The 15,152-nt window shown below is 40.0% G+C and overlaps 1 protein-coding gene across 7 annotated transcripts in view; it reads left to right on the top strand.

Moving 5' to 3' along the window:
* The window catches only part of SLC25A13 (solute carrier family 25 member 13), a 189,770-nt gene that overhangs the window by 92,318 nt on the left and 82,300 nt on the right, over positions 1-15,152 (top strand). For all 7 annotated transcript variants that reach the window (XM_049641497.1, XM_049641493.1, XM_049641492.1 and 4 more), the window contains one exon: positions 5,939-6,078. In XM_049641497.1, coding sequence (XP_049497454.1) covers positions 5,939-6,078 — 140 coding nt within the window. The remainder of the gene's footprint in view (positions 1-5,938; positions 6,079-15,152) is intronic.

Genomic DNA, 15,152 nt, shown 5'->3' with positions numbered 1-15,152 from the left:
AAGACTGATCTTTCCATTTTGAATTGTCTTGTCATTCTTGTTGAAAAGCAGTTGACCAAAAATGTGTTTATTTCTTGACTCTCAATTCCATTCCATTGGTCTGTATATCTGTCTTTAGGCCAGTACTACACAGTCTTAATTACCGTAGCTATGTAGTAAATTTAAAATGCAACTTTATTCTTTTTCAAGGTTGTTTTGGCTATTCTGGCTCCCTTGAATTTCCATATGAATTTTAGTATCAGCTTGTCAACTTCTGCAAAGAAGCCAACTAGAATTTTGATGGGATTACACTGAATCTGTTGAGCACTTTGGGGGAATAGGTCTTCCAGTCTATGAAAATGGGCTATTTTTCCATTTATTTAGGTCTTTAATTTCTGTCAACAATGTTTTGTAGTTTTGAGATTATATGTTTTGCTTGCCTGTTGTTAAATTTATACTTAAACATTGTATTCTTTTTGAGGCTGTTGAAAATGGAATTGTTTTCTTAATTTCATTTTCGTGTCTAGAAATGTCTTGTTGGACTAATTTATTGTATGTTTTTAACAGTTCTAATCGTTCTAATGGTTTTTTAGTGGATTCCTTAGGACATTCTATACACAACATCATATTGTCTATGACCCAGCTCTAAAAATCACAACTTTTTCTACTATAACCATACTCTATAGCCTGGGAAATTTATTATCTTAGGAGAAATTAGTTGACTTTTTGAAGTTATATTTAGGAAAGAGACAGTTGCCAGTTTCTAATTGTCTTTTTATAATCTTTAAAAAACTACAGTAGACTTTTAGGCCGGAAACATTTGTGGGGAAAGCAGAGTCCCACAAATAAAATCAACGGATCCTTGTGCTTATTTGGTGAGGTCTTGCTTTCAATAATATTGCCGTTATTTGGTGATATTATGGGAACTGTATGCCTTCCAAACATAGTTTGTTTGGCACAGACTGAAATAACAATGATTATACTTTAAGAGATAAGCATTCTAATTTGTTTTTACTTTCAGGAGGAGTAGTGCCTGAGCTAAGAAAAGTATGACTTTAAATACCCAAAACATATAATCTGATGCTTCATTGCGATTTCAGTGCTAATTCAGTTTTGCTTCTTTGCCTGTCTGACCTCAACCTGGGGGTAAGATTTTAAGCCTTGTGTTTTAGACTAGGAGGGATCTTCTACTCACTCCTTTTAAGTTAGTGATAAATCTGCCATGTGATGGTTATTTGAAAGCCGTCAGCTGGTAAGTTACGAGTTCTAGTTACATATGCAGTTCACTGAGCCCAATAAGTAACCAAAAAGCCTAGGATATTTAGGGTTTCCACTTTCCCATCCAGGAATACAAGTTAGGTTTGGAAAGGCCAGGGGATGGTAAAGGTGTAGGTAGGATGGCCTTCAGGTTGGTTCCTGGAGTCTTTCATCATAAAGCTCACAAATTTCCCATGGGAGCCAGAAGACAGAGCAGAATTTGAAAATCACTTTGGTTATTAGTTTCTGATTTTCCAGCTATAAAATAGGAGGAGTACTCTTACTGATCATTGCCTTACAAGGCATGGAGAAATCTTAAAACAATAAAATGTTAAATGACAAAGCTATTTGTGCTTCCTGAAAGGAAAAAAGAATATTAACCTGAGGTGTCTTCCAAAGTGAAGGGGGGAAATTCCAGGACCCTATTGTCACTGTTGGTCTCATAGAGGTTTCTGTTCATGAAGCTACAGGAAAATGTGGAGCCCAAGCATTTCAGAAAGCACGTGCCCCAGAATGACTTATCAGAGCAGGAGGAAGTGCTCTCTGACTTAGGAACCCATTCAGTGTTTTTGGAGAAAATGTGTGAGTTTTCAGGGTGGTAAAATTTAATGTTTTAATTCTTTAAAAGAGTTGATTAGTGGTGAAAATGAGTAGAAATATTGGTCGTTTTCCTCTTTAGCAAGAATCCTCCTTTCCCCTTGAACAATCATCTGGTTTGTCCAGTTAGAACGACTTGGCAGTCTCACGATAGCAGAGTACGTAAACCTCTGGTAGGTAAGTGAGGAAACTTTTGTAGAAATTATACTAAATGGTAAAAAAATAAACAAAAAACAACGAACAAACAGAAACCCCTGGGTCTTTTTCTCTGCAGTGTCCCAGGATCAGCTCTTCTTCCCACAGCAACCTTTCCTTCACCATAAATGTGGCATCCACATTTATGCTGGTGAGTGAGGCTAGTGTCTGCAACTACCCGGAGCAGGATCTGTCATGTCTCAATGACCCCAGGTGGCTTTGGTCCAGAGCGCTCTGATTGGAGCCTTAATTCACTTCAGAGGAAATGAACCCTTCTTCATGCTATTTGCTCTCCACTGAAAAACTCCCTCACAGATTCATCTCAGTAAATCCTTGGCAGCCTTCAGGACCCAGTTCACGTTCTGTCTTTTCCAAGAAGCCTCGTTCTCTTGTGTCAGTGCCTCCCTCCTTCAGCTTCTGTTTCCTTACCACAAGTAGCAGGTTAGCACTTAAAGTGGAATAGTGTTGGGATCTGCTGTTTAGTTATGTCTTGTGGATTAGACTTGGATACGGCACCGTGTCCTCTACCACCTTTCCACCTCCCACATGGCTGGTGCAGTGCTCATAAGCTGGTGCTACTTCCAGGTTGATAGCTTGCTAGCTGGGGACTGGCGTTCTTACCACAGCCAGAACATCTGGGAGCTGGTAATGGAGCACATAATGATTCAACCATTCTATATGTTACTCGGTGCTCACCGTGATACTTAAATTTTTTTTTAAGTTTATTTATTTTTTGAGAGAGAGAGAGACACAGCACAAGCCAAGGACAAGGAGAGAGAGGGAGAAGGAGACACAGAATCCGAAGCAGGCTCCAGGCTCTGAGTTATCAGCGCAGAGCCCAGCGTGGGACTTGAACTTACCAACTGTGAGATCATGACCTGAGCCGAAGTTGGATGCTTAACCAACTGAGTCACCCAGGCGCCCCTACCATGATAAATGTAGTCATCATCTGTCACCACACAGCACTGTTACCATCTTATTGACTGTATTTCCTATGCTGTACTTTTCATCTCTATGACTTACTTATTTCATAAGTGGAAGTTTGTATCTCTTAATCCACTTTATTTCACTCATCCTCTCATACACCTTCCCTCTGGCAATCACCAATCTGTTCTTTGTGTTTAAGAGTCTACTTTTTTAATCTTTTGGCTGTTGCTCATTTGTTTCTTAAATTCCACATATGAGTGAAATCATATGATACTTGTCTTTCTCTGTCTGACTTATGTCACATTATACCCGCTGAGTCTATCCTTATTATTGCACATGACAAGATTTCATTCATTTTTATGGCCGAGTAATATTCCATTATTTATACACACACATACATACATACATACATACATACATACATACTATATCTTCTTCATTCATCTATGAATGGACACTTGGGTTCCATATCTTTGCTATTGTAAATAACGCTGCAGTAAACATAGGGGTGCATATATCTTTTCAAATTAATGTTTTTGTGTTCTTTGGATAAATACCCAGTAATAGAATTACCTAATGATACAGTGTTTCCATTTTTAATTTTTGAGGAACTTCTGTACTATTTTCCACAGTGGCTATACCAATTTGCATTCTTACCAACAGTGCGTAAGGGTTTCTGTCTCTCCACATCCTTGCCAGCACTTGTTATTTCTTGTCTTTTTGATTTTAGTCATTCTGACAGTTGTTCAAATAGCTCATTGTGGTTTTGATTTGCATTTACCTTTCCCTAATGATTAGTGATATTGTGTATCTTTTCATGTGTCTGTTGGCCATCTGTATGTCTTCTTTGGAAAAATGTCTATTTGGGTCCTTTGCCCATTTCTTTTTTTATTTTTTTAGAGTGAGAGTGTAGGGGAGGAGCAGAGGGAGAAAGGGAGAGAGGGAGAATCTTAAGCAGGCTGCAGGCCCAGTGCAGAACCTGATGAGGCGATGGATGGATCTCATGACTATGAGATCACAACCTGAGCCAGAATCAAGAGTCGGCTCAACCGACTGAATCACCCAGGCGCCCCTCCTCTGACCATTTCTTAATCAGGTTTGTTTTTTGGTGTCAAGTTGTAAAACTTCTTTATATATTTTCAATATTAACTCAAGATATATTATTTGCAAATATCTTCTTCCATTCAGTAGGTTGCCGTGTTGTTTTATTGATGATTTTCCCTTCACTGCACAAAAGCTTGATATTTTGATGTAGTCCCACTAGTTTATTTTTTCTTTTGTTTCCCTTGCCTGAGGGTATATATCTAGATAAATGTTGCTATGGCCTCTGTCACAGATATTTTACTGCCTATGTTTTCTTCTAGGAGTTTTATGGTTTTATAAATGTGAGACACATTTAGGTCTTTAATCCATTTTTATTTTATTTTTGTCTGTGGTGTAAGCAGGTAGTCTAGTTTTATTTTTTTGCATGTATCTGTCCAGATTTCCCAACACCATTTGTTGAAGAGACTCTCTTTTCCCTATTGTGTAATCTTGTTGCCTCCTTTGTCGTAGATTAACTGACTCTAAAAGTGTGGGTTTAGTTCTGGGTTTTCTGTTCTGTTCCATTGATTTATATGTCTCTTTTTTGTGCCAATACTGTACTGGTTTGATTACTACAACTTTGTAATATATCCTGAAATCTGGACTGTGATACCTCCAGCTTTGTTCTCCTTTTTCAAGATTGGTTTGGCTATTTGGGGACTTCTGTGGTTCCATACAAATTTTAGGATTATTTGTTCTAGTTTTGTGAAACATGCTGTTGCTACTTTAATAGGGATTGCATTCAATCTGTAGATTGCTTTGGGTAGTGTAGACATTTTAACAGTGTCCTTCCAAACTGCACTGGAAGGAAATAGAAAATTTGGAGAGACCAATTACTAGTAATGAAATTGAATCAATAATCAAAAAGCTCCCAGCAAACAAAGGTCTGAGACTAGATGGCTTTACAGGTGAATAATGCCAAACATTTAAAGAAGAGTTATTACCTATTCTTCTCAGACTATTCCAAAAATAAAAGAGGAAGGAAAGTTTCCAAATTCATTCTACGAGGCTAGCATTGTGCTGATACCAAAACCAGACAAAGCCACTACAAAACAAGAAAACCACAGGCGAGTATCTCTGATGAACATAGATGCAGAAGTCCTCAGCAAATACTACCAAACTGATACTGTATGTAGAAAACCATAAAGACTCTGCCAGAAAACTCTTTAGAACTGATAAATGAATTCAGTAAATTACAGGATACAAAGTCAATATACAGAAATCTGATGCATTTCTGTGTATTAGTAAAGAAGTAGCAGAAAGAGAAATTAAAATAATCCCATTTACAATTATACCAAAAAGAATAAAATACCTAGGAATAAACTTAACCAAGGAGGTTAAAGACCTGTACTCTGAAAATAAGAAAACACTGATGAAGGAAATTGAAGACAGTGCAAACAAATGGAAAGGTACCCCATGCTCATGGATTGGGAGAACCGATGTTATTAAATCCTCAAGAACTTTTTAATAACTTGATAAATGACTGTGTTTAAGACTTGTATAGTGCTATATGTGTTTATGTATATGTTTCCTGCCACTAAAGATTGAATTATATCCAGTGTGTCTAGAAAATCATATTTGTTGAAACAAAACATGTGATATGATGATGTTAGATTTAGCTTATTACTTGGGTTTGGTTTCCTACTGCCTTTTAAGCGTGTGTGTGTGTGTGTGTGTGTGTGTGTATTTTTTTTTTTTTCTCTTTATGGGTAGGATTGTTAATTTTGATTTCTTGACTGCATGAAGATTCCAACTTTTATTTTTGCCATGGTTTTATTACCTGTGTGGTTTTAAAGTTGAGTTACTTTTTACAAGAAGAAAGGAGCAATACCCTTTTAATAACGGATTGTACAAGGATAAACCTCATTTGTTTCAATCAATCTTTCTTTTCTCTTTTCAGAGGACGTTAAGCAAGGTTTTGGACAAACCACAATTCATCAACATATTCCATTTAACTGGGATTCGGAATTTGTGCAACTACATTTTGGAAGAGAAAGAAAAAGACACCTGACATATGCAGAATTCACTCAGTTTTTACTGGTGAGTGTAGCTCTTAGAGAGTAAATAAGTAAAACTGGGATCCTGGTTTACCTGAAAGTTGCTAACCTGCCCAGACCATTCTTTTGGAAGTATTTGTTTATTAGTGTGTAGAAACGATAGGATTAGATGGGTTCGTATAGACTGGGTAGAACCCTTTCACATTGAAAAGGAATATTCACTGAGGCCCCAGGAAATCAAGTGATTTGCTGAAAAGCTACATAAATCAGGAGGGGGCAGAATTGGAACTTGAATTTTTGGCTTATGATTGGTTCCACTGCTACTTACCAATATTTTGCTTTTCCTTGAGAAATGAACATGTCACCATCGGCATCTAACTGCAGAATTATTTCTCTTGAGGCCTTTTATAGACGAAGCATGGGGTCTGCAACCTGACTCCATATTGAAATTGCCTGGCGAGCTTTAAAAACTATTGTTATTTAGGTTCCCCACCTCTAGAGGTTAGATTTGATTGGGGAGTGGGCGGGGAGAACCTGGGCATCGGGGTATTGAAAGCTTCACAGGTGCTTTTCATGTTTGAGGTGCCAAGTTTGAGAATCACTGTTCACTTTTGTCCTCATCCAGGGTTGAACTCTGGGAGTTGTTTACATTTCTGGGGTGCACCTTCCTTGGCCTAGTTCTTCACACCTTCCTCTTGTCACCCCCACCCCCATTATGTTCACATCATTGAGCCACTGATGATGCCAATGGAAGAGTAGTAACAACATATGTTACAGTCTAGTTTTCTCCCTGAAGCATGCTTTGTTAATTATTTTAATTCTAATATTAACATTTAGTCACTAGAGGTCAAATCTGTGTGGTCTGTAGGCTATATGAGAAACCACTCTTTCTTTCGGACTTCATGCATTTGTTTTATTTCTCTAACAATTAAATTTTATTTCTGTTTTATTAAATATAATTTTAAAAGATATATGTAAGGCCATTACTTTTCTGTGTTTAAATTCTGGGTCTTGAGGGAAGATTTACCAGGGAAATCACCTTTTATTCACTAGAAATGTCCTCAGGGAGTATCCTGATGCCCCTATTTCTTTTGTGTGCCCACAACTTTGCCAGAGCCTTCTGAGAAATGGTTGGAAAGTGGAGTGGAGTGGATATGGAGGGCACAAGAACACACACCTGTCCCATATGCTGTATTGTGTAGGCAGTTAGCATTTTGTGGTATCTACACCTAGGCACCAGCATATGTAATAGGTGGACTTTAATAGGTACTTCTCTTTTTGACTTTTAAAGGTATTGTTATGATATATAAAATTTGTCATTCTATTTTGTTTGCTTTTATTTTCCTAGCCTTAAAACAAGATATTTTAAGCATACCTTTGTATTTTTATTTTAAATGTTAATGTCTACGAATCCCCATTTTCAGTTCTATATAAACACAAACCTACTTAAATAACTCAGGAGGAGAATGGAATGTGAGTTGTTGGATTTTGCTGTTGTTTACACAAGACATTGGCGCGCAGTAGGAGGTGGTATTCATTTTGATGAGGAATAATTACAATAATGCTATTGAGACAAATGCCTCAAATTGACTTTATGGAACACAGCCTAATTAACTTTTAGCCTTAATGGGATGTTAGCAATAGTAAGGATGATCATGTTTCCCTTTTAAGCAGGTATCAATTATGCTGAATTGAGTCGGCTGTAAGCCACTCCAGCAGCTTCTAGGCCTTCTTCAAGATATGGAGAAGCTAGAGTCAAAGATTAGATGACTCAAGGATTACTGATTGTTTCTAGCTACAACTTGTATGGCATTCACTTACATTTGACTCCTTTTTACAGCGGTAAATGGAACATCCCACAGTCCTGCATGGGATGATTTTGACTTTGTAGCCCGAATACAAGTGCTTGCTGAACATACACTAGGTTCAAATGGTAATGGTGGATAATTATCTGTTAGGGCCTTGCCTTTGTGTTCCACTCTAGGTCCACATTTAAAGGAATTAATGGATGTATCATGGTAGACTTTATGTGAATGTCAGTGAAATAGCCAGTTTTGACGTCTACTGTAGGGTCACCCCTTCTCCCCACCCAACCCACCCACTCAGATGTTTTGTCTGCTTCCTTTGAACTCTTTTCTGAAGGCAGCTATAGCTTCAAACCTCTACTTCAAATGCTTTGTTTGCTTCCTTTGGGCTCTTTTTTTCTAGGCAGGAACTTCTTAAAGATATGAGAGAGCTTAATCTCCTATATATTTTGGGCTCTTGCTTTGTCAAGCATGCACCCGCCTTTCTGCTCTAGGGCAGGGCTCACAAATAGGCACCAGCTCCCTGGCTGGCGCCAGGGCTGTGAAAGCAGATGCTTGGCCGCTTAAGACGTGAAAGGGCTGCCACTGTGCATGCTGCTACCTGTCACCTGACGAGGAAGAGGAGCGGCCATAGGGACAGCTGAGAAGTGTTTGTGTTTTCAGGGAGGCTTAGTGGTATGTAGAGAAAACACTGTTCAATCCCACAGAAGGTCTTAGACGGGAATTCGGGTTGGTTCCAGCCAACTCAAGTCTCACGTGCGTGAGTTACCTCTGCTTTATGTGTATACACCTGTTTGTGACTGGTGAGCAGAGCCATTGTCTGCAAGGTCAGGTTTCTCTTTTCTTCATTTAATAAATGTTTTACTGTATCTAAGCAAGTTTGAGTGTGTTATAAGCCACCATGTGGCTGTGAGGACTTCCTGTGTTCACGTGTTCGTCTGCATACTATGTGGACAGGCTGTGCACTCACCGAGGTGGTGCTGCTCATGGGCATGGCCTGAATGCTGTGTTCTGTGCTTTGGTTTTAAATTAGTGAAGTGGTGAATCAATTTGGTACTCTTTGAGCAAAATTTGCCTTGCTTCTACTTTACATGTAAATGATAGTGTTTTGGCAAGAAGCAGGGATTCAAAGCCTCTTTATCCTAGAGTCTTGTTCCTGGCTAAGAGGGATTTCAGAAACGAGGGGACCACGGTCCTTTTACCCCGTTATTGACACTATTGTATTTACGGCTGCTGTTCATCTCCCGGTCTGTCGTCTACCCTTAACTGCGTGAGTGATGGTGTGTATGTGTAAATGTGAGTACAGTTTTATATGTGGGTATGTGTATGTGTATTTTTTAAAAACTATAAATGTTTCCACGTCCCTCTATTCTTAGTTCTAATTTTATGTTTGCCAGTTGAAAAATAGATTTTAATATGCTGAATTTTTCAGAAAACGATTTGGAGAAATATTCTTCTATGCCTGATGGAACTCCTGTTCATAAGTGGTATTAACTTTAACTCTCTGTCCTATGCAAGTATTTCTCATGCTGTGGTTATTACTTCCTTGGTTGGGATAAACCACCCAACTGAGCAAATGTTTGCTGAACATGCAAGCTTTGTTGAGAGGCCTTGTGCACAGAAAGGGCCAAGAAAGAGGTGCAGAGATAACAACTTCTTGGATACTTGCAGTGCACAGGTCTAGGGGTTGCTCTGTGCTTATCCGTCCCAGGGGCTCAGAAGGAACAACTGCAGGCAGGTGTGCACGGCCTACAAGGCCACTCTCTTGCAGCAAAAACCCTCGGGAAGGATTTTCAGCTAGAAAGCCGAAACCGACATTCAGGGTGTGGTTAGGGTAGCCGTCCAAAGCACAAACTCAAGAGCCAGATATACCTAGTTAAGGGCCCCATTTTCCAGACGAGAAACTAAGGCCTTTCACTTTAGAGTCTCTTTGCAGTATCTCATTTATGATTTTGATTTGCGTTTCCCTGATGACTAATGATGTTGAGCATGTTTTTATGTGCTTATTGGCCATTCGTTATCTTCTTTGAACACATGTCTATTCAAATCCATCTCCAGTTTTTTACTGGGTGGACATTGGAGGCAAATGTGAGGACAGAGTGAAAGGCCTCTTCAACTTTTCTGCCAAATTCTTCTGTAGAGTTGGTACTGAGATTCACTCTGGAAAATAGAAGTAATAGTAGTAACAATCTTTATAATTTACAAAGTGCTTTTAAATATTCTGTTTCTGATAATAGCATCCCAAAACCCTGAGAGGTAGTTATCATTATCCCCTATTATATGCAAAAGAATAAACGGACTCTAGGTAAAAGTTTGCATTTACAGGTAATTTTCTGGGGAAAATGCTCCTGGCTTTCATTGGGTTCCCAAAGGAGTACCCCGAAAGAGTACACAGAAACTATTCTAGAGCTAAGTTTCTTCCATAAGATCATACACATGTGAGGGATTCAAAAGTACTGTGCTGTTGCCATTTAATTACATTGTCTCCAGGGCCTGGGCTATGAAGAGTTAGTTTCTGTTCTTGGAAGGGACTGTGCTTCTGAATGGGGGAGTACAGCCATGCCTTGCTGGACACTGAGCATTCCTGACGCCTACCCCTTCAGATATGATTACAAAAAGACCCTTAGTAGGGGTGTGTGTTACTGTCATTTCCAGTGACTTTTTGATGATTTAAAAAATTTTGTTTTCTCTAACATTTATTTATTATTGAGAGACGGGGAGACACAGAGCGTGAGTAGGGGAGGAGTAGAGAGAGGGGGAAAGACAGAATCGGAAGCAGGCTCCAGGCTCTGAGTTGGCAGCACAGAGCCCGACACAGGGCTTGAACTCACAAACTGTGAGATCATGACCTGAGCCAAAGTCGGTCGCCCAACCAACTGAGCCACCCAGGCGTCCCTTGATGATGTTTTATAGTCATATATTTCACATATAATGATAATAATTTTAAAATAATGTACACGTAGGAGAGTCTAGCTGCTCCAGACTCAGAATAGAAAAGTCTAGGATTGCTATCAAATGTAATATATGTCTTAACTAGAAATCTGTTGTTCTTAACTGACTCTTTCATAGCATTTTCTGGCTTAGAAAGTGCTTTTACTTGTATTCGTCTTTACAGTCATCTTAAATGTTAAGCATTTCCTATTGTTTCTGTATGAAAGATGAGCACACAGAGTCTTGGAGTAATTTTCTGGACTTGTTCAAGGCGAGATAGGTGAAACTGAAGTTGATTTTAATTTTCCTAAATCTCTAGCAATGTTTTTCAAATTTTGTGTAAAATTTTTCCAAAGTGATTATTTTATTTTTAAGTTTATGTATTTATTTACTTAGAGAGAGAGAGGGAGAGCATGTGAGTGAGCTGGAGAGGGGCAGACAGAGCTGGGGAGAGAGAATCCCAAGCAGGCTACTCACCGTCAGTGCAGAGCCCGGTGCAGGACTCTATCTCACAACCGTGAGAACATGACCTGAGCCGAAACAAGAGTCGGATGCTTACCCGACTGAGCCACCCAAGTGCCCCCCGAGGTGATTATTTTAAAAAGTAGAGGCCTTGGTCTCTCTGCCCATCAAGGGTCTGATTCAATAGGTTTGGATAGGGCCTAACAAATAACCTTTCAGATAAGCATCCTGAATTGTGCAAGGGCCATACATTGAGAAACTGGTCTGGACTATAAAATCCTTACTATTTAAAAGCATACAGAATCAGGTCTTCACATTTTCATCCCAGTATCCATAGGAAGCTTAGACAGGTAAATATGATCAGATTTGTGTTTCAGAAAGATCACCCTGGCTTTGTGTGGAAAATCCAATGGAGAGGGATCTCACTGAGGACAGGAGGACCTGTAGGTCACTTTCTAATCCAAGAGAGAAACAACAGTGGCCTGGGTTGGATGGTAATGGTGGTGAATCAAAGCCAGTGGATTTAAGAGAACTTGAGGGATAGGCCTGATCAGGCTTGGTGATTTAGTAGCATGGAGACAGTTCAGGATAATATAAAACTCACAGTTCACGCCTTTTTTTAGGTGAGTTTTAGGCTTGGGCAAGTGGAAGGATGGTGATGGTTTACCGAAATGGGGAGCACGGAGGAAGCAGTCTTCATGAGGGGCTGCAGACCAGTGCATTGCTTATAATCACTGTTAACTTGTGTGTGGCTGGATTGTCTCCAGCTCTTCTCCTTAATTCCTTGGAATTAAGATAATACTATAGGAGGCCCACCTATGGGCCCACAGACTTGGGCATTTCTAAGAAATTCTGTTCCCCATTTTATGGAGCCAGGAAATTTCTTCTGTTTCCAAAGGCCTTCTTCCTCTTGCTCTAGGAGAAGGAATTCTCAAGAAATCAGCAATGCTCTGAATTGGTGAAGAGGCCAGGTTTTGAAGTTTGGGTTGCTTTAGTTTCCCAAGAAAACAGGATTGCTATCTTGGGAGGGGATGGGGCTATAAATGTCTTGTCCTCAAACAGAGCTTAAGAATTAAGTTGCCTGACCCAGTGGAGAGCCCTGAACACAAAGGTGTGGATGCTTTACCATAACTCTTTATTCAGGTCCCCCTATTGTCAGAAGGAGATGATGGAACGCGGGGAGGTGAATGCTAGTTGATAGAGCTGGGAGTAGCACCTGGGAATCAGCACTGTGTCTCATGCCCTAGACTGGACACACACACTGGTAAGGGCTCTTGTCACATCTCGAGTTTCATGGCAGTCCTGTTGGATGCTAAAGCATATTCATGCTAAAAATGCAACCGAACAACTTTTGTTCTTTTTGTTAAGTGAAATTGGCCATTATTTTAGCCTGTGAGTCAGCATGGCCTACAGATCCAGCCTAGTCTTTTCTGTATAAAATGGACATTTTGGTTATTCAGATCTTGAGCCCTAGAGAGTAGAGCTCTGCGAGTCCGCTGTTCCCAGGTGCTGGTGCTTGTCCCATGTCCCTCCAGGGGTCAGAGATTCACTAATTAGCTGTCATCTAGGCCTTACAGTCACCATCACTTACGGTTTGCTGCTCTATTTGCTGTGGCATCCTGGTAGAAGGCAACACTTTGAACACAAAAAACAAATTGTTCCCCATCACCACCAAACAAAAGGAGACATAACCTTCAACCATGGCAACATCAAATTCTCAAGTTTTGGAATCGATAGAACACTTCGAGTGTGAACAAAAAACAATCACTAGTAGTGGAGCTCACTAAAGCCACAATTGTTTAAGCAGGTTAGTGGACAATAACAAAGTCATTGTTTAGGACTGCGAAAGCCAAGTGATTTGTACCTCCCTTTTGTCCCTCACCTTGCCATCTGTATTAGTTAAAATCTCTAGACCATGGATCTTTAGTAGTCAGAGACCATGATTATATTTGCATTTTTAACATGTGAGTGCTTTTTATGTTGATCTTTAAGTTGGACCAGATGGGGTCTGCAGTACAGCTTCGGTACTGTTTCCTAAATACAGCATCAACTTGATATTTCAAAATGAAATAATGAGTAAAAGTAGCTAATGTTGTTTGCCCTCAGCTCTTCTAGGAGATTAGATTCTATTTTGCATTCAGTTGGAAGCCATTGCCGGTTTGGTGATGGGTGACCAGAGATGTGGTAACATCCCAGTCAGTTGGAGAATTAGATGCAGGGCACATTTCATTCACGTCGCACTTGCCCCTCTCCGGGCAAAGGAAATCAGAATTCATTGTGCTGTTGTGCCCATGGTGTTCGCCAGCTTGCTGTTTTGTTGAGCAGCCTGGTGTGCAGGCTTTTACAGTAGCATCCTGGTAAAAATGAGCACTCTGTACAGCATCTCCCCAGCTGCTACCCACTGTGAAGTTTAACATTAAATCAGAAGAGCAAGGAAATCGAGATGAAAACGTCTGTACTTGGTTTCTGCGGAGGTGTTGCTGCGCATGTGGTGCCACAGGCAACACCGCTTCCAAAGACTGTTTTAATTAAAAGCCCCACCCAGTGAATTGGGGGTCAGATTTCACCCTGAACTCTGCAAGTCTGACTGCATGGGTGGGATATGGGGGACACAGAATTTGGAACTATTCACGGTGTGGGAACTGCTCATCTCTCTACCTGTTCTTTTGCAAGGTCTCTTTTTAACTCTGTTTAATATGTGGATCTTTATTTTAACTAGACTTTCCCCTCCAAATTCGCATAGGATTATGAAAATGAAGTGCACACTTATATGTTCGACAGTTTACAAGTTCTGATACTCAATGTAATACAGAATTTATTTGAAGTAGGATTAACTGTGATACCATATTTTTAAAGCAAAGCTTTATTGATTTTGTTTCTTGTTTTCATAAAGAATTACCTGCATTTTCTCTGGAATTCTTCTCCCCCCCCCCCCCCCCCGCCAAACAAGAATTCTTTTGAGTCATGTCCTTATTGATAACACCCTGCTTTTTATTAAAGTTTTAGATATTTTTTTTTTCTTAAATTTCAAAACTGTACAAAACATAAAACATGCAAACTAGCCAGGGGTCTTTTTTCTTGTTTTGGTGTTCTTGGCTTTGTAATATAAATCATCTGGATCTTCTTGCTTGTTTTGAAGGTCTGTTGGTCTGTTTTTTGTTGTTGTTTTGTTTTGTTTTTGTTCTGATAAATTATCCTCAGGCTGAAGCACAAAACTTGCATGTCTGAATAGAGGTGGAGAGAATTTTTGCATTCAAAATATACCCACCTGAAAATTGGAGATTATTAAGGAAATGACAGGCCTGGAACTATTAGAAGCATGAATGTTAGACCTGAAGTGGTGTAACCCCCTCTATATGTTTATTTCTGTACAGCTAGCAATTTTGAAGAGTTTGATTTTTTTTCTTTCCCTCCAGCAATCTGAATGGGTGTGTTGAAGTAGGTGGAAACTGCGGCAGTAAAAGCCTGTTCCGTTAATCATCACGCACCAGAATAGCGGGAACAGAAAACCGTTCCCTGGCAAATAAGAAAGAGAAATTGGGCCTCCTTTCATGTGCTTGAGCAGAACTGCGTTCGAGATAGCTGTGCTGCTCCTTGCTCGGCGACCTTCCGGCCTCAGGTGAAGGACGGCCCTTTCTCCTTGGTCCCCGCTGTCCCCATCAACAGCACTTCGCGGGCACCCTGTGCCTGGCACGCATGGGCTGTGCTATCTTCCCGGCTCTCTGGCTTTCCCACAAGGTCACAGGCCCTCTGGTTTGTTGTCTGTACTCCCCTCTTTAGATATCAGTTCCATTTTTTGTCATCTGTCTGCTCTGTGTCATCTTTGTGTCATATGTACTGTGGGATGACCTCATCTGTTTTCTGCAACTGTTATTTCTTTCTTCTGGTTTTTGGGAGTCTTCCCCCTAAAAGGAACAGG

The sequence above is a fragment of the Panthera uncia genome, chromosome A2 (assembly GCF_023721935.1).
Source record: "Panthera uncia isolate 11264 chromosome A2, Puncia_PCG_1.0, whole genome shotgun sequence".
NCBI lineage: Eukaryota > Metazoa > Chordata > Mammalia > Carnivora > Felidae > Panthera > Panthera uncia.
This window is presented reverse-complemented; position numbering and strand designations above follow the sequence as displayed.